This window comes from Mustela erminea, chromosome 6 (assembly GCF_009829155.1).
Source record: "Mustela erminea isolate mMusErm1 chromosome 6, mMusErm1.Pri, whole genome shotgun sequence".
In the NCBI taxonomy this organism is placed as follows: Eukaryota; Metazoa; Chordata; class Mammalia; order Carnivora; family Mustelidae; genus Mustela; species Mustela erminea.
The window spans coordinates 66,528,481-66,548,664 of record NC_045619.1 but is presented as its reverse complement, the minus strand read 5'-3'; the positions used below and the strand labels follow the sequence as shown (position 1 = coordinate 66,548,664).

At 35.7% G+C, this 20,184-nt stretch overlaps 1 protein-coding gene across 4 annotated transcripts in view; it reads left to right on the top strand.

Annotated features, from left to right (window-relative positions):
- MRPS35 (mitochondrial ribosomal protein S35) overlaps window positions 1-20,184 on the top strand; it is a 44,275-nt gene that overhangs the window by 11,046 nt on the left and 13,045 nt on the right. For all 4 annotated transcript variants that reach the window (XM_032347583.1, XM_032347586.1, XM_032347585.1 and 1 more), the window contains exons 5-7: window positions 4,708-4,847; window positions 11,605-11,714; window positions 14,188-14,257. In XM_032347583.1, the coding sequence (XP_032203474.1) occupies window positions 4,708-4,847; window positions 11,605-11,714; window positions 14,188-14,257 (320 nt within the window). The remainder of the gene's footprint in view (window positions 1-4,707; window positions 4,848-11,604; window positions 11,715-14,187; window positions 14,258-20,184) is intronic.

Here is a 20,184-nt window from a genome sequence, read left to right as displayed (position 1 = left end):
ACAGAGAAAAACAATTGGATTATTATTTCACTTATATGTGAAATTTGAAAAGGCTGAACTCAGAATAGTAGGGGCTGCGTGGGGGAGGGAGATGTTGGTCAAAGAATACAAACTTCCAGTTTTATGATAAGTTCTGGGAATCTAACATACAGAATAGTGATTATAGTTATTAATACTGTGTTCTCTACCTGGAATTTGCTGAGAGCAGATCATAAATATTCTTAACACAAGAAGAAATGGTAATTACGTGACACTGTGTTAGTGTTGTGAATGTAATCATGTTGCAACATATATTAAGTGCATCTAGTCAATATATCATGTACCTTAAACTTACACAATGTTTTATGTCAACTATATCTCAATAAAAATGGAAGAACAAAACCTCATTTTTATTGTATTAAATTGTCTTATATTCATTGCTGGTTTCTCCTTTTTTAAGAAAAATTTTTAAGTTTTCAGTGAATTGTTAAGATGTCAAATCTGCAAGTTCTTTTTTTTTTTTTTTTTTTTTTTTTTGCAGACTACTCTGCAAGTGGCTATGAATAATAAATAGAACCGGAAATTGTAGTCCTTGTTCAGGTAGACTAGGGACTTAATTGTTGCATTATAGATAGCACATACATAAAGTGATGGAAGAAAATATTGCAGAGTGTTGCCTATAGATAGAAGTCAGTATAATCCAAACTGAAGATAATGTAGAAAGATGCCAAGTCAATAGTTAGTAGAGTCAGTAATGGGATACTTTGCAGAGAGTTATCTTGAAGAAATTGTTTAAAATAAGAACTTCATAGTGATACATAGATGTGGTAACATCAAGTAGCAGAAAAACTGATGATGAAAAGCAGTAGACTTTTATTTCTCCTTTCCCCTCAGCCCCTCATTTTAGAAGTGTTCTCTTTTAGTCATTGTTTAGGTCTGATAATTACTTGCTGAGAGTATATTTGCTTATTTTTACACATAGTCTCATATTTATGTATGTATGTATGTATGTATGTATTTGACAGATCATAGGCAGAGAGGCAGGCAAAGAGAGAGGAGAAAGCAGGCTCCCCGCTGAGCAGAGAGCCGATACGGGGCTCGATCCCAGGACCCTGAGATCGTGACCCCAGCTGAAGGCAGAGGCTTAACCCACTGAGCCACCCAGGTGCCCCACATAGTCTCTTTCTATACAGTATTTATTATATATTCTTTCTCTATATATTTTATATATGTATAGTTATGTTAGTATATATTTTTCGTTATACATACGTAAAATGGAAGTAATCACCAGACCATGATTATATTGCCAGTTCTAAATTTATTGAATTTGAACAATATTTATTGATTCCTAGATATAAGCAGAGAGAGCATGTAGAGGGGAGGGAGAAAGGAAGAGGGAAAGAGAATCTGAAGCAGAGGTCACCTGGGTGGCTCAGTAGGTTAAAGCCTCTGCCTTTGGCTCAGGTCATGATCCCAGGGTCCTGGGATTGAGCCCCACATCGGGCTCTCTGCTCAGCAGGGAGCCTGCTTCCTCCTCTCTGCCTGCTTCTCTGCCTACTTGTGATCTCTGTCTGTCAAATAAATAAATAAATAAATAAATAAATAATCTTTAAAAAAAAAAGAATGTGAAGCAGACTCCTTGCTGAGTACAGAGCCTCACAGGGGACTCAGTCTCATGATTTTGAGATCGTGACCTGAACCAAACCAAGAGTCGGCTTAACTGACTGCACCACCCAGATAGCCCTCACTCACTTATTCTTTTTCCTTCCCACATGCACGGAGGTAAAGGCAAAGAATTTTTTTTTTCATAGTTTTATGCATGTTTTCATATATACATAGGCTCAATTTCTCATCTCATTTGCATTGGACTACATACAGAAGGACGTTGGAATTGTTTTAGGTTCACAGCTGTTAGCAATTGGTTGTGTAGTTTAATTCAAGAGTTAGTACCTTTGAATGAATTCTTCATGCTAATTGAAAAGGAGATATATAAATGCTCAGTACACTTGTTAAGGCTTTTCAGAAAAGAAATGAAATGTAAAAGCTCTTCACAGGCAACCTGATAATGCTGGAAGGAGAAATAGTATAGTGATCATGATTATGATATAATTTTGAGCTTTTGGAAGGGCCTTTTATTGAGAAATGTAAGGAAGAAATAAGTCAAAAAGTAGGAAGAATGACTTTACTCTTACATGAAGGAAGAACAGTTTCTCCTATCTTCTTTCATGTATGTGGTCTTTTTGGGATAGTAGAATGCATTTCTATCCTTTTAGTATGTTTCTGTTTATATTGGTGCCTAGTGATAGACTGTCACTGATCATTATTCCAGATTTGTTCCTTGTTTGGCACAAACCATGTAGCACTTTTTGATCCTTTGTGAAGCCAGTTAAGGAATGTTCTGCACTGTGATAAACCTCATTTTTTTCCTTTTTAAACATTATTTTGGAATGTGCATTTATAATCTAGAAATGGGTTTTTAAATGAGGTACTTCTAAAATACATAATTCTTAAATGAATGGTTTTCATATAGCACATTCAGAAGAGTTGCATTATATTTTAAGTGTTTAAGTGTTTAATCTTTCTTTGATTTTGTCTTTACACTTTTGCCAGCTTCTAGATTTAGCTTGTATCTTCCAAATAACTCAAAAGCTTTTAAAATATTTCTTCTCAATTTTCTTTTAAAGTAGGTCAGTTCAGATTTTATATCTAACTTGCAAGTGGAAAATCTGAAGCACAGGAAAGTTAGGTAATTTACCCAAACTTTAATAATCAGTGGTAGAAGTTAAGTAAAAACCAAGGTCTTTCGAAGTCTAGTCTATTGCTCTACCTATCAGATGAATAGGGGTCTATTATGTACTTTCCAGTTGGCTGTATTTTTTAGACATATAATCCGGTAATTTAAAAGTTGTAATTATCATCTGGTTATTGAAATGACTTATTCAAAGTTATAAAAAATAAAAGAGTCAGTACAAACCCAAGAACTCATAAAATTCTCCAAACTAGTCTCTTATAAAGTGCTTGGCAGTGTGGCATCTTAGAGTGCAGGATATTGGAATTGTTCCATGATGGGAATAAAATTTAACTTCAGTAATCATGCTCTTTCCATTTTATTTAAATGTCAGAATTGTGGAGCTACTTCTTTCCCCTCAAGTGTGTGAGTATTGCTCTCTTAAGCAGCGTGTTCAGGGAATGGTGTGAGCTATACTTAATTTGTTACCATATATTTAGTTATAAATCTTGGAGAGTCTTTGTGGCATTTTGCTGACTGGTATTAAAGCCTATAAAGGGAGCTAAATATAGTACCTACTATAAGAAAATTGTTAACTAGGGTAAAGCCTCTGCCTTCGGCTCAGGTCATGATCCACGGTTCTGGGATCGAGCCCCACATCGGGCTCTCTGCTCAGCAGGGAGCCTGCTTCCCTTCCTCTCTCTCTGCCTGCCTCTCTGCCTACTTGTGATCTCTGTCTGTCAAATAAATAAATAAAATCTTAAAAAAAAAAAAGAAAGAAAATTGTTAACTATAGGAAATGTTATTGACAAAGTACCTTTCACTGTCCCTTAAATCATCACGTGGAAGGGTTCCCACATATGCCTGTGCTTGTGACCAGCCTCTCCTGCAGTCATGCTTTTTGGAGAAAGCACAGACCCCCTGAGATTTAATAGGTTTGACCTAAGAAACCAATTACTTTTAGGTATTCTTCGAATGAATGAAGATTCTTAGAATGCAGTGAAATTTCCATGGAGGGGAGGCTGATAGTGCCAGAAGTACATCTCAAGCTGAGAGCCCTCTACCTCACTAACTTTATAGGAATAGGGCAAAATGAAATCAGCTACCTTCTTATGGAGTCCCTCAATACAGATAGCTATAGGACATGCCGGGAGCTCTTTTTTCTTTTCAGCCCCCTCTCGCCTATTCCCCACCCCTCCACTGAAGGCCTGAGTTTGTATGTGCTGTGGAGATCTGTGCTGTGGAGATAGATGGTGCACCACATTTTTGTCACAGTGCTTGAAACTTCCCATTGTGGCCCACTTCTCACAGCCAGTCCCATCTCCCCTTTAGGCTAGTTGTGTTGCCTGAATCTGAGGACAAGTCTGTTCCTTTTTCCATTTAGCTTCATTGGCACAGAAGTCACCTAGAGGAAACATGAGTTACTGTAAGGATCTATTTAATAATGCCCTAGACTGTACCTGTTCAGTTTGAGGCCCTATTCAGCTCAGTTTCTGAGAGAATGGAGACCATATCTCTCTTCTAAGAGCTCTTTCAGAGCCTTTTTCACTTCCCTCAGAACTTCAGTAACTTTCATTTGGGAATGAATTACTATTAACTGTTGCTTTTCTCAAAAATAGTTAACACTCTGAGCACTATGAACTGTTTGCTTTTAGTTGGTGAGTGAGGGGGGATTAAACTGCCCCATAACTGGGTATGTGCAAAACTATAATAAGCTTCTATCAAGTCATAGCTTCCTTTTAACCAAGCTTACTGCTCCTCACCAGACCCAAGTTATCTGAGTCATTCATTTAATCACATTCCCTAACTAGGATTCATCTGAGAAGAAAAGGGGTGAAGGATGATGATGTGTTTGTGAGGTGCAGAAGAGAGTCTGCTCTTTCATTCCATGTAGCTCGAGAGTCATCTCCCTCAGTGATTTGATTTTGTCTGGTAGCGCACATTGCAACGAGAATGTAGTTGGCGAAACTATACTTGAGATTATTTTTCTTAATTCTCAGATTTCTGCACTGAGTGGCCAGCTGCTCTGGACAGTGATGAAAAATGTGAGAAGCATTTTCCCATTGAAGTGGACACAACTGATTATGTTTCAGCAGGACCATCTATCCGAAACCCCAAAGCACGAGTAGTAACCTTAAGGGTAAGGAATATTTCTCTAAAAATAAGAATTATTATAATACATTAATTCAAAATAACATTTTGTATATAGAAAACTGATACTGTAGAAAATTTGGAAAACAGTGAAAATTTTAAAGTATTAAATAAAATTGCCTCTAATTCTACCACTTATAAATAACCTTGACTACTGGAATTCATTTTAGTATATATATAGTCAACCTTTGTGTATGTTAATAGGATGATACTATATTTGATTAGTTATCTGCTCTTTTTTATTTAACAATGTGAATTAAAATTTTTCCAAGGTTATTAAACATTCTTTAATTTTTTATTGAAGTATAGTTGACATACATTACTATATTAATACCAGGTGTACAGGCTAGTGATGATTATATACATTATAAAATACTCACTATGATAAGTGCAGTTACCATCTGTTAGCATACAAAGTTATCACTCCTTAATATTATTTTTTTATTTTATTTTTAAGTTATCTCCATACCCAAGGTGGGGCTTGAACTCAAAACCCCAAGATCAAGAGTCACATCCTCTACTGACTGAGCCAGCCAAATGCCCCTCTTTAATATATTATTAATGGCTACATAGAATAACGTAAATCAGGGTCTTTTCTGTGCTAAGAGAGTGTTTGAGGCTGAACACTGATATATAATAAGAGACCAAAATCTGAATATTTGGGCTTTTTGTTTACTCTCAGAGATTTCTTAGGAAATAAGTGATAAATAAGAGTGGTTTTAATTCTCCTTTTTAAATATCTATACCTTGTTTTTATCTTTTCTTTTTGTCTTTTTCATTAGGTGAAACTTCTAAAATAATGTTTATGTAGTCCTTTATGCTGTTCTATACAATGGATGTGCCTCTGGCTTTTAGCTTCTAAGTATACACTGGTATTCAGTTTGAGATAATAGCCTCTATTATGTTAACGATGTGTCCTAGTCCTATAGCATTTTTGAAATGATCTCCTTTGAATTAATGTAGTAATGAATTATATTGTTGTATTTACACTTACTGAAGTGTTCTGAACCCTGATTATTTCATAGTACATCACTCTTTTGCTTTACTATGGATCTGCTCTTAGCATTTTATTTAGGATCGTTTGTTGCTTGGAGAAACATTAAATCCCTGCTCCTACCCATCAGAGCATGTCACATACTATTGCAGTTCCAAGTGTCTTGCTGTAGTAACTTCCAAGTTAGTATTTGAAACCACTGTTTTCTCCGGTAAGAGTCTTGATCCACATGGCATAGCTTTCTCACACAGCAGTCACAGAGCAGTTACTTGATGGGTTTTTGTTTTTTGTTTTTTTGTTTTTAACTAAAAAAAATTTAGATTTATGGAAAACTTTCAAGGATAGTTCACAGAATCCTCCTATATTTCACACCAAATTTCTTATGTTGTTAACATTTTTACTATTGTGGTACATTTATTACAATGAGCCAATATTGATACATTATTAATTAAAGTTCATACTTTATTCAGATTTTCTTTTTAAAGATTTTATTTCTTTATTTGAGAAACAGCACTCATGAGACAGAACATGAGTTGGAGGGCATGGGAGAGGGAGAGGCAGGCTTGCCTCTGAGCAGGGAGCCCTGTTGACACCAGGCTCTGTCTCAGGACCCTGGGATCATGCTCTGAGCCAAAGGCAGATGCTTAACAGACTGAGCCACCCAGGTGCCCCTATTCAGATTTCTTTAGGCACCTCTTGACTGTGGTGGTTTCTCAGAATTTACTTGTTTTTAGTGACCTTGACAGTTTTGAGAAGTACTAGTTATGTATTTTGTGGAATGTACTTCATTTTAGATTTGTTTGATTTTCTTCTCATGCTTAGACTGGTATGTATTTTGGGGAGGAAAACCTCACCAGTAAAGTGCCATTTCATCATATCATAACAAAGGTAGAGACTCCTTTTTTTTCACTCAAAAAATTAGATTTTGTACTCCATGTAGTTTGTATTTTAAATCAGAACAGTCCATGTTTGGGGTGCCTAAGTGGCTCAGACAGTTAAGCGGCTGCCTTTGGCCAGGGTCATGATCACAGGGTTCTGGGATCAAGACCTACTTTGGGCTCCTTGCTCAGCTGGGAGCCTGCTTCTCCCTCTACCCCTCCCCCTGCTCATGTGTGCTCTCTCTCTCCCTCCCTCCCCTTCTCTCTTTGTCTCTTTGTCAAATAAATAAAATCTTTTTAAAAAATGAAAAAGAAAGGGCTCCTGGGTGGCTCAGTGGGTTAAAGCCTCTGCCTTTGGCTCAGGTCATGATGCCAGGGTCCTGGGTTCGAGCCCCATATCGGGCTCTGCTCAGCGGGGAGCCTGCTTCCCCCTCTCTCTCTGCCTGCTTCTCTGCCTACTTGTGATCTCTGTCTGTCAAATAAAATCTTAAAAAAAAAATGAAAAAGAACATTCCATGTGGACTGCAAAAATATGTTGACAGTCTCGCAACCATTTTTACACTATAAGGTAACAAGTAGATAAACTTTAATTTCTAGAAATATTATTAGAGGTACATCAATGTTTGATTTGTAATTTTCTTTCTTTGAAAGGTTTTGGTATCAGGATTGTGCCTTCTTTATGAAATAAATTTACAAAGCTCGTCAGCCTTTTTTTCCCCCCTAGAATAGTTTAAATATCATAGCATTATATTTATATGTTTGGAGAAATTGAAAATATTAAAATCACAAAAGACAATACATGTTTACTGTATAAATTTTAGAAAATCTAGATAAAGGGGGGGAAACCTTAAAATTATGCTTGGCCAACATTCCACAGGTTAATATAAATTACCTAGGGAGTAAGGCGCCTGGCTGGTTCAGTCAGAGGAGCATGTGACTCTGGATCTCAGGGATGTGAGTTTGAGCCCCATGTTGGGTATAGAGATTACCTAAAAATGTTTTTAAAAATTTTTTTAAAAAGTACCTAGGGGTAATTAACACCTGATATATTTTTAATAATTTAGTAAATGTTGCCTCTTTTTAATAATAATGATGATAATAACAACCAGCTGTTGTCAAGCTCCATGTTAAGTGATTTTAAAAATCTCTGAACTCAGAATCAGGAAATCTAGAATTTTGCCTTACTTTTTGTGGGCCTTAATCTTCAGTACCAGAATAGACATCCGGTTCCCTACTTGTTCTGTTTGTTTATTTTATTTTACATAAAAATAATCCAGCTGCATTATTTGAAGTATCCCACAAGATACCACTTACCTAGCAGGCCGCCATCCACTTTTGTCTCCTTTTTTTTTTTTAATTTTTTAAAAAAATTTTATTTATTTATTTATTTGACACAGAGAGAGAGAGAGAGAGAGAGATCACAAGTAGGCAGAGAGGCAGGCAGAGAGAAAAGGGGAAGCAGGCTCCCCGCTGAGTGGAAAGCCCAAAGTGGGGCTTGATCCCAGGACCCTGAGATCATGACCTGAGCCAAAAGCAGAGGCCCAACCCACTGAGCCACCCAGAGGCCTCCTGTCTCCTTTTTGTCTTAGGCCACCATGTGAAACCTTCATCACTTCTTTGTGTTCTTTTCCTAACTCACATCTGCCCTTCTCGGACTCTTTTCACTCTACCCACTGACAGTTGAAGCTCAGTGGTGGTGTCCTGAATGGTATCATGTAGTTCAAGGGTAAAAGTAGGTAAAACAGTGGGACTAAAGCATGTGCATTCCTGTGTGACTTATTTTTTATTTTATTTATTTTTTGGGGGGAGAACATGAGAGAGAACCTGAGTTATCTTCGGGGGTATAGGGAGGGAGGGAGAGAGAATCCCATGCAGTCTTCTTGCCCAGTGCAGAGCCCAGTGTGGGGCTTGATCTCAAAACCCCAAGATCATGACCAAAATCAAGAGTCAGATATTTAACCGGGTGTCGCCTGGCATGATTTAAAGTAATATTGTGAAGCCAGTCAAATAGTATAAAGTACTATATTAAGAGATACTCGGGGCCACTGGGTGGCTCAGTGGTTAAAGCCTTTGCCTTCGGCTTAGGTCATGATCTCAGGGTCCTGGGATCAGGTCCCGCATCGGGCTCTCTGCTCAGTGGGGAGCTTGCTTCCCCCTCTCCCTCTGCCTGCTTCTCTGCCTACTTGTGATCTCTCTCACTCTGTCAAATAAATAAATAAAATCTTTAAAAAAAAAAAAGATACCCCAATTTTTTAATTCAGAGAAAGAAAGATGCTATCATATTTTTCTTGATAGTCATAAAGGTAGTGCTGAATTAAAAACAATATTTGTGTAGGACTTTTCTTTAAAAATGGCTTTCTTCTATTTATTCTCATTTATTCCTGACAAAAATCCTGTGAGTACTTTGTTTTGTAAATGAGGAAACAGTAAGATCAAGTGATTTAAGGTCACTTAGCAAATAAAGTTGCAAATCTAGAAATCAAACCCAGGTCTTGTCTTTTGTATATAACTATAGTTCTTTAACTGACGTACTGTGCTTCTAAATAGAGAAGGTACTTAACACAATTAGGTTTATTTCTCAATTTATGTAACTCTTAAATATGGGTATTTGAAAGTATATACATAAAACCATGATCTCCTATGATTTGAAATGTCAGTGTTGTTTTGGGGGATAATGTTAATACAGTATTGATGCTTTAAAATGTAGCAAAAGAAAAGTCCAAGCATTCTTTGGAATTTTGGAAAAAGAATGGTAATGATTGCTGCTCAACTTCAGAGTCAGACTGTTCATCTAGTTTAATGACTACAATTTTGCAGTGCCTTTGAGTGCTAGCAGGTGGCGTGAGTGTACCACATAGCTCTAAAATATTTTGAGTTTCTGGCATAAACGCTGTATAATTTTTGAACATTCAAAGTGTTAATGTGAATGTAAGTTTTAAAGCAGTTACAATAATCAGCATTGGTGCCATTTTTTTTTTACTACTTCTTACATAAAAAGCTAGAACACTTAAATTTTTTAAATTGTAAATTTTAAAATTTATTGTTGAAAATGATTACATTGAAGGGAGTTTTAAAAGGAAAAAAATCATTCCATTCTCTTATTCTAACGTAAAAACTATTCTTTGTCCTGTATCTGTATGCATGCATATGTACAAATATGTTAATAATTAGGGGTGCATTCATTTCACTATTTCCTTTTAAGTAATTCTTATTGTTAATAATCAGAATTATATTTTTTATCCCTCAAGCTGATAACCTGGTTGTTGATACGTATTCTTTCCAGGGGACTGTGGTAATTTGCACTGCCTGCACATAGGACCATTCTGTTAGGTTGATATTTAATAGTCAATGTTTTTCCTGCATTTATTCTTTAAAAGTATATTTTTATTTATTTATTTCCTATATTTTCTTAGTTCAAATAAAAATTCACAGTGCTTAAAAAAAACATGTATCCTTTCTTTTTTTCATTTATGTGTTCATTCAATAAATACATGTCATGTTCTTTAAGTGCTAGGCCATCACCAAAAATGGGACTGATACCGTTCTTACCCTGGAGAGTTTGCAGGCTAGTGGGAAAAATGGAAAAATAAATAAGCTCTTCTGCTATAATGTCTTGAGGGAAGTGCAGGGTTATTGAAGCTAACGAGAAGTGGATGTGATTGTAAAATCTTATTGAGCCTTTTTTTCTCTTCATATAGTTATGGATTTTTCTTATTCGTAATGCCGTCCATGGAAAAACAGTGTGTGGCTTACCTTACTTAACTGTATTCTAATATCTAACCTATTTTTCTATGTCAAGTCTAGTTTTCTTTTAGATACCTTCAATCCATGCCATAATTCTCTCCAAATTAAAAACTGTTCATGTAGTCCAGTGTTTCCCAAAATATGTTTTAAGGAAGACTAATTCCATGAACTGTCCCTTGAAAAATAGAATATGAGGTCAGATAAATCTGGAAATTGTTACATAAGAACCCTGCGTCTTGAAATTTCAGAATGCTCATTAGCATATTACCACTTCTAAGAAGTCCTTCTATAAAGAACCCAGTTTAACTCTGTATTATCTGAATATATTCAACAAAAATAGCCTTTTTAGAGAAATAATTCTTTTTTTTTTTAAGATTTTATTTATTTATTTAACAGACAGAGAACACAAGTAGGCAGAGAGGCAGGCAGAGAGAGAGGAGGAAGCAGGCTCCCTGCTGAGCAGAGAGCCCGATGTGGGGCTCAATCCCAGGACCCTGGGATCATGACCTGAGCGGAAGGCAGAGGCTTTAACCCACTGAGCCACCCAGGCGCCCCGAGAAATAATTCTACTTAACAGCCTCTGGGACTAGTATTAACATTTTGAGAAATGTTGAGCTGAATTTCAAATGTCTTGATCCTTCATGAATGCTCTATACCATCTTCCATGAGATACCTGTACCTTTTAAAATAAATACCCCTAAGCAAGTTGCAATGATAAAAGTCTCATAATTGCATGGTGGAAATATCTTAAAGCATTTTTGTTTTATCCCAGTATTCTTATATTCCAGCTTTACTAATACTAATTGAGTTTAATTCTTAGTGCTACTCATAAGCTGTAATATCATTTATTTAAGAGACTTATTGGTTCTAACAGGAAAGGTGCTAATGCCCAGAACTTTCAACTCAAAACAGTTTCCTCCTCCTCTTTTTTTTTTTCCCCATGAGTAAGATCAGGCTTCATAATGCATGCCGTTTGCTAACTCTACATAGACAACGGTACAGGTTGCAAAAGTTTCTTTTTGGTTAGTTTAACATTAAATGATATTGTTACTGGGTTTGGGGGTTTTCTTTTCACTAAACAAAGTATCTGAAATAATTCTTTTCAAATAACTTTTTCTTGTATTTTTAAGGTTAAACTTTCCAGTTTGAATTTAGATGATCATGCAAAGAAGAAACTCATTAAACTTGTGGGAGAGCGATACTGCAAGACTACAGATGTACTTACCATCAAAACAGACAGGTAAAGAAAAGTTCAGCCAATTGGTCATTGTGTTGTTTTTATTGGTCATTGTGTTGTTTTATTATCTTCCAGTCTTCTGGCAGTCCTTTCCTTAAGAAATGACATTGAAAATCGGGGTATACATAAACAATGAATTCTGGTACACTGAAAAGAAATTAAAACAATAAAAAAAAAATCGGGGTAGCCTTTTACATCAACATACACTAACGTATTAGGTCAGTGAAGTTGTCCCATTCATGTGTTTATTTATTTGATTTTTTTTCTTAAAGATTTTATTTATTTGACAGAGAGAGACACAGTGAGAGAGGGAACACAAGCAGGGGGAGTGGAAGAGGGAGAAGCAGGCTTCCCACCAAGTAGGGAGCCTGGTGCAGGGCTCGATCCTGGGACCCTGGGATCATCACCTGAGCCAAAGGCAAACACTTAACAACTGAGCCACCCAGCCACCTACATTTCATGTGTTTAATATCTTCACACTAGTCTACTGTTGCTGTCCTCTTTATGGACATGGAGAGGCTTGCCTAACTGCCTAGTTAAATTATTATTGTTATTTTTCAGTCTTGATTCTAATATATCCATGTGAATAAGACTCAGGGAAGATGTTAGAAGAGAACAAAAGTGTGATTTGCTAGTGATTAAGGTTTAAACTGATTTTTACAAAGTCAAAGATCTTTCAGTTCAAAATTTAAATGATTAAATACAGAAATTTAATTTACCCAGGCAATTTTGTAAATAAGAATTTTAGTGAATTTGCTTCATAAAAACAGTATTAAATTTACCTTATATGAATTTATAAATTGTGTTATTTGAGGTGAAGAAGGGTTCTTGGTATGTTTTTACAAAAGGGTTATTTTATTTCTGTTTCTGGAAGGCGATGAAGGGTAGAAGGAAAGGGGGAGAGAGAGAATCTTAAACAGGCTCCATGCCCACCATGGAGCCCAACACGGGGCATGATCTTGTGACCCCAAGATCGTGACCTGAGCAAAATCAAGAGTCAGACACTTAACTGACTTATTTTATTTTTATCTTACCATATTTGGCTGTTTCTGAATTATGTCAAAATATAAAGACCTGCCTTTAGAGAAAAGCAAGTGGGCAGATATCTTCTCTCCCTTCCCATTCTAGTTTCAAAGCTCTTGGAAGTCATTTAAGTTTTATGTTCTTCTTAATGGTGAGAAGAAGTAGTATGGCATATATAAATGAAGGCAATAATGTGGGGTGGAAAAAACTTGGGAACCCTGGTTTTAGAGTATTATTGTATGGGGGAAAATAGATTTGAGATATATTAGTAATATTCTTTTTTACTGTCTTTAGAAAATGTAAAATAAGGTTGAGTTTTTAGTTTGTGCAGCTTAAAAAATTACTTTTAAAGTGTTGCTCTTTGAAATTCTGTAAGTATTTGACAGAGTTTTTCCCTAAGTTTTCCAGTGTTGGTGGGTGTGTGTGTGTGTTTATGGTAGCAACTATTTAGAGAACTATTAAACCTAAATATATAGAATAAACAGAGTACTGTTAAAGTCACTTGTCATGTGAAGGTTTTTGATTTTTTTTTTAAGATTTTATTTATTTAATTGACAGAAAGAGGGAGAGAGTGAGTACAAGCAGGGGGAGCAGCAGTCCAACATGGGACTCCATCCCAGGACCCTGGGATCATGACCTGAGCCAAAGGCAGATGCTTAACTTACTGAGCCACCCATGTGCTCCTGTCAAATGATGATTTTATTTTATATTTAAAGAAATTGGAATTAATGATTTCTAAAAGCTTAATTTGTTATCTCATATTTATATAGAAGTTTTATCTAGTATTAGGTCATTAATTCTGTTTTAAATACAACAACTTCAGTATAGCATTGAATAGTGTAGCTCATTTTTTAAAAACTTGGCTCTGGAGAAATCAGGATGAATGTTTTGATTAGCCACTGTCTTTAGTCTATCTCTGTTTTTATTTATTTATTTATTTATTTATTTTTAAAGATTTATTTATTTGCCAGAGATAGAGAGAGAGGGTACACACAAGCAGGCAGAGAGGCAGGCAGAGGCAGCGACGAGAGAAGCAGGCTCCCCGCCGAGCAAGGAGCCCGATGTGGGACTCGATCCCCGGACCTTGGAATCATGACCTAAGCCGAAGGCAGCGGCTTAACCAACTGAGCCACCCAGGCGTCCCATCTATCTCTGTTTTTAAAATGAACTCTGTAGATACAATCACACTGTCCAGCAGACTCTTAGCCCCAAGATTGTGAAGGGCACTTAGATTGGACACAGTCATATTAAAAAATAGTGTAAAACTATTGTCAGATACAAATAACTCCCATTAGTGATTAAAACAAAGAGAAATAAAAGGTAGGATATTCCCTGAATATAGAGAATACCTGAATATAAGTTATCCTTTGTATTTAGTGTTTGTATATTTTGCAAATTATTTTATGTATTGAATTTTTAAAATTTTGACTACTTCTCTCTCTTTCTCTTACAGGTGCCCTTTAAAGAGACAGAATTATGATTATGCACTCTATCTGCTAACAGTTTTATACCATGAGTCTTGGGTAAGTGATTGTGTGTGAATGTTTAATAATTTTGTCAGTATAATTTAGATGGTGTTAACATTTCAAAACAGTCTGTGACAGGTAGTCAGTTGAGGATTTAATGAACCACTAAACTACAGATGAAATGTTATAAATAACTTCTACTGACATTGAAATTGAGGACCTTGAAATAGATTATGCAGTCCATCTCAGTTCCATCTTACAGAAATCAGATGACCAAATACTAAATGCCTTTAAAATTCAGAGTTTCTGTCTTCGTTTAGAAGATTTGAATTTTTTTTTTCTTTTGTTTGACTTTGGCTGAAAGTTATCAAAGTTATAGAAGGGAGTTCATCTGTATAACTCGAGAATTTCGAATGCATCCTGCTGTTCAAATAAACTTCATAACAAAGCCCCAAAACTTTATAGAAAGGTATTTTAAATATTTATTAAAATTTTTAGTTAACACATAGCCTTTTGTGTGAACATTTCACTAGTTTACATTAGGGACAACTAAGGGCAATTATTTATTTAATTTTAGTATTAAAAATAGTCTTGTGTCTGAATTTATTGAGATTTAATATAGGCATACACATTTATTTATAAGGAAGTTTTTGCTTGAGCATCAACTTACTAATTTAAAGTTGGTATCTAATATGTTTGGGTAACTCAAAGTTTTAAATATTATTTTTAAAAATTAAAATAATTTTAAATATGCATAAATTAATTTTTTTGCGGCTTGCCTAACAGACATGGAACTCAGTAGTATTTTCTATTAGGAACATATGAAGGAATGGAGATAGGAGAGTGTCACTCTCTTTAGATGTTTGAAGGACTTCATATTAAAGAAAGGTTAGATTTGTTTTTCATGACTTTTAGGTATACAAGGTAAAAGCAATAGAGAAACAGACTTTGTCACTGAGTACAAACTTTCTAAGAGAGTCCTCTAAGATGGAGTGTGCTACTTTTAATTGGTAGAGAACGTTCCATCCGTTGGCTACTTAATGGAGATATGGTGGTGAAAGGATCACTCTCTTTGGATAGATAGTTGGATTAGATGCCCTTGGGAATCTCCTGCCATCCCTGAGTTGTTGTAATTGAGTAAACACATGCAACCATTCTCCAGACTGTTCACAGCATTCTCTTTATAATAACAGTAAAACTGTAGCACAAGAGCTTAAGTGGAAAATAAAAGAAAAGGAAATTTTGTTGCCAGGTTAGTAAAGAACAAAAAGTAGCTGGTAGCTTTTCTCTTCTGAGGTATTCTAATTATCATAATTTATCTGGATTTTCTAGTTCCTGGCTTCAGGAGCAACATCATAATAGCAGTTAATCTCTCTTTCCTGTCAGTTGATTTTATAAATGCCTTTGGCTTAATGTAATTAAGTTCTCTTCTGAACCAGCAACTTCCTTGAATTAGCTATAGCTCTATGGCTGATCCTGAAAGAGTTAATACCAAACAATAAAAACTGACCAGTTTTGAGTCTCTTTTGCCAGCAGCCTGTAAAATGAATTTGCCCCAAAGGAAATGACAGGCATAAATAAATTCAGTGAAAGTTGACTTACTGGATTCTTTCTGTGGTTCCATGACATAGAATCCAAACAAGTTTGTATTCTGAATTCACACAAGTAGCCTTTGATCTTTAATGCTAATTACTTTGATGCCAGGATAAGTGGCCACATACATCTGTCCTAAACAGATATAATTAAATAATTTCTGTATTAAACTTGGCTCTTAATCCTTTCTAAATAAGTACCATCAATGAAGAAGCTTTAAGAGAATGCAGATGAGCCGTGAAATTTTGCAGAGCTGGTGGAACAGAATTTTTATTGAATTGAAGTTCTTTTTTCCTTCACTTTCCTTCCTTTCTGGAATTCAGACTTGAAATTGATGTTAGCAAACTGGTATTTAATCAAATATTTAGAGAACCCTCTTTTAATCCGTTTCTTTATTTTTTAACTAGTTTCGGAGTATTTAATACCTAAAAGTAAGCTGCTCTTAATTTTCTGGCTTTTTAACCTTTTTGTGGAGGTTACCTCTAAGTGTTGAGGGGAAAGTAGTTGATTTTATGTAGCACACAGTTCGGAAACTTATATGAAAACGTGTTCATCTAGACTTGAGGATAAAGAAATTTACTACTGTATGCTATTCAAACAGTTTAACTTTGGAAGTATCAAAGTAGATGTCGAAAAGCATAGATTTCACATACCGTAGACTTCAAGCAGTGAGTTAAAGAATGGTTATGGCAGTGCTAGGAGGTGAGGAGACATGCTTAAGACCATTTATCCTTCTGCAGTTCAAAGAAGGAAAGAGAGTTGTAGAAATTTGTTTCAGTCTTTCAGTATGACATGTTGTTAGCATAGGAGTGAATTAAGTTTTATCCTTTGGAACCTGATTGACCTGGATTTGAATTCCATTACTTCTTATGTAGCTTTGGCCAGCTATTTGGCCTCCTAGGTTCACTTTTCTTCTAAGCGTTTTCGGGTAGAATTTGCATGAAATGTCTGGCAGGTAGCAGGCTCTCAGTAAATGGTGGCTATTAACATTATTGTTAATACTAAAAGGAAGAAAGATTTGTCTTTGGATTTCAAATTCATTTATTCCCATTTAACTTGACAGAGACTTTATATAGGTAATCAGATCTGTACCCTGTTGTATTTGAATTTTTAGAACAGGTATCCAACTCAGCATTCTGACATGCTGATAATAACAAAACTTCCTAGATTTTAACTTCATGCCATGATATTCTTTAAAGCTTCCACAAGTAATTTGGTTAAGAAATGATCAGATGAAACATTTTGTAAAATGATTTGCACAAAAGATAGACACTGGGGGAAGAAAAAAACACTTTATAGAGATCTGAAATCAAATTCCAAGGATTCTTGAATAATTTGATATTTAATTACTTATAGTTCCTTTTTTAAATATGAATTTTCAACTGTCTTATGTGGATTTCATGATAGTCTTATTGCCAGTCAAAAATACATCTAGCTTTATACTAAATTGGTTCTGGAAAGTCACGTAACAAACTTCTGAGTCGGGTAATTTCACACTCAGAGTTCTTTTTTTTTTTTTTTAAAGATTTTATTTATTTATTTGACAGAGAGAGATCACAAGCAGTCAGAGAGACAGGCAGAGAGAGAGAGGAGGAAGCAGGCTTCCCACTGAGCAGAGAGCCCAATGTGGGGCTCGATCCCAGGACCCTGGGATCATGACCTGAGCCGAAGGCAGAGGCTTTAACCCACTGAGCCACCCAGGCGCCCCTCAGAGTTCATTTTTAAAGAGTTCATTTTTGAAGTAAAGAGTTCATGTTAAAGTAAGAAGTTCAGGGGCAGTGGGGTGGCTCAGTTAGTTAAGCATCTCTTTTCAGCTCAGGTCATGATCCCAGGATCCTGGGATTGAGCCCAATGTTAGGCTCCCTGCTCTGTGGGGATTCTGCTTCTCCCTTTCTCTCTATCTCAAATAATAAAATCTTAAAAAAAAAAAAAGTTCATTTTTAAAGCAGACCTTATCGCAGATATATCTGATAATGAAGAGTTCTTTTGCAGCTCCATCATCACCATTTAATGTTTGGTCTGTGAGTTCCTTATGATGTGTGGAATACATGGAATGCACGTATATTTCCAGGTGATAGTAAAGAACTCTTGAATGATGTTTGTAATGTTGTGTACTCTTTCCTGCATTCAGCACTGATTTTGTCTTGTGTACCAGGTACAGTGCTAGGTATTGCTCAGACTATGAAAGTGAAAGAGCTCTGCCTTTAGGTACCTTTATTTCTGGAGAGAACCAGTAAGTTATAACGTAGTCTGTTTCACTCAGTAACGGAGGTAGGAACACGGTGTTGTGAGAGCCACCGATGAGTATTAATTCTCCCTGGAAGCTTCACAAGAACTGGTGACTGGTTCTGGAAGATAAATAGGAAGATGCAGTAGAGCAGTGGGTGAAGGACTCTGGCCTTGTGGATGTAGAGAGCCCGCAGAAGTTGGGTGTGGCCGGGGTGTAAGGCTGATAGGGCAGAGGTAAGGAGTTGAGACCAGGAAAACAAGTCAGAGCCAGGTTGTGAACAGGTTGTATGGCTTATTTACAGAGTGTAAAATTGTATCCAGAGGGCAAAATTGAGCCGAGGTAGCATTTTACTAGTTGTTTAAGAAGGTACCCCTTTCACTTTTTTAATGTTTATGAAATAGTAAACCATCCTTATAGCAAATGTCAGGTGTGCTTTCATTAAAATGAACTGTTTATTGATTGATGGGGTAAAAGTTTACTGGTTGCCTATTACTTGCTTGGTGTTGTTGCATATGGGTTTAATATATAAGGAGGAAGACTTTGTCTTTTCCATTGAGGAACACTAGTAGAAACAAGGTTTAGTAGTAAATATTACAAAAGTGTTGTTGTATAGTTTACTATGTTGTATAGTTTACTATTTAATTTTTAATTTTTTCTACTTATTGTATATCCTTTAACACTTCAGTTGATACCTGCTTTGAGCCTATTTTTTATGATATAATTGATGTATAATATTATATTTGTTTCAGGTGGTAAAGTGTAATGCTTCCATAACAAATATGTTATGAAATGATCACATTATGTCTAGTTAACATTCATCCACTCATCACTGCATATAGTTACAAATGTTTTTTTTCTTGTGATGAGAACTTTTGAAATTTACTCTTAGTAACTTTCAAATATGCAGTACAGTATTATTAACTATAGTCACCATGGTGTACATGACATCCCCCTGATTTGCTTTCTAACTGGAAGTTTGTACCTATTAACCATCTTCACTCACTTTGCTCAACCCTAGCCTCTAGCAGCCACCAATTTGTTCTGTTGCTATACGTTGAGGTTTTTTAGATTCCACACATAAATGAGATCATATGTTATATATCTTTCTCTGACTTTTTTTCACTTAGCTTAATGCCTTCAAGAGCCATTCATGTTGTCACAGATGGCAGGAGTTCCTTTTTTTGGCTGAATAATAGTCCATAGTGTATATGTATGTATGCTTGCATACATACACACTTAACTCTTTATCCGTTTATCCATCATTGGACACGTAGATTGTTTCCGTGTCTTGACTATTGTAAATAATGTTGCAGTGCACTTGAGGGTGCAGGTATTTTTTCAAATTAATGTTCCTTTTCTTTGGATGTATACCCAGAAGTGGAGTTGCTTGATCTTATGATAGTTATATTTTTAATTTCTTGAGGAACTTCTGTACTGTTTTCCACAGTGGCTGTACCAATTTACATTCCCACCAGCAGTGCACAGAGTTCTGTTTTCTCCGTATCCTTATCAATACTTGTTATTTCTTGTCTTTTTGAGAATAACCATTGTAACAGGTGTGAAGTGTTCTTGCATTGTCTTTCATTGTCCTTTTGATTTGCATTTCACTGGTGACTGATGTGGAACATCTTTTCATGTGTCTTTTAGGCCATCTGTATGTCTTTGGAAAAGTGGGTATTTAGATCTTCTCATTCTCAAATTGTTTTTCTGCTTGAGTTGTTATGAATTCTTTATATATTTTAGATATTAATTCAACAGATGAATTTGAGCCTTTTATTCTTTGCGTAACTCCTATCTCACATAAATAGCAAGTTATACTGTCTCATCTATATTGGTTAATAGGGCCCTTGACCACAGACAGTTGTGCCATGTATGACTGGAAACAGTTGACTGTTTGCCATGTGTGTTTTTGTTATTCCATATATGTTTCGTCTTTCTGACTAATCATAAGGTCCTCATTAGCATATATCCAACCTTACTGTATTTTGTTCTTCATAGTATCTAGGTCAGTGCTATATAAGAACACTGAATGTTTAATAATAGTTGTCCATTCTTTTAGATTTCCATAGACCTTTTTTTTTTTTTTTAAAGATTTTATTTATTTATTTGACAGGCAGAGATCCCAAGTAGGCAGAGAGGCAGGCAGAGAGAGAGAGGAGGA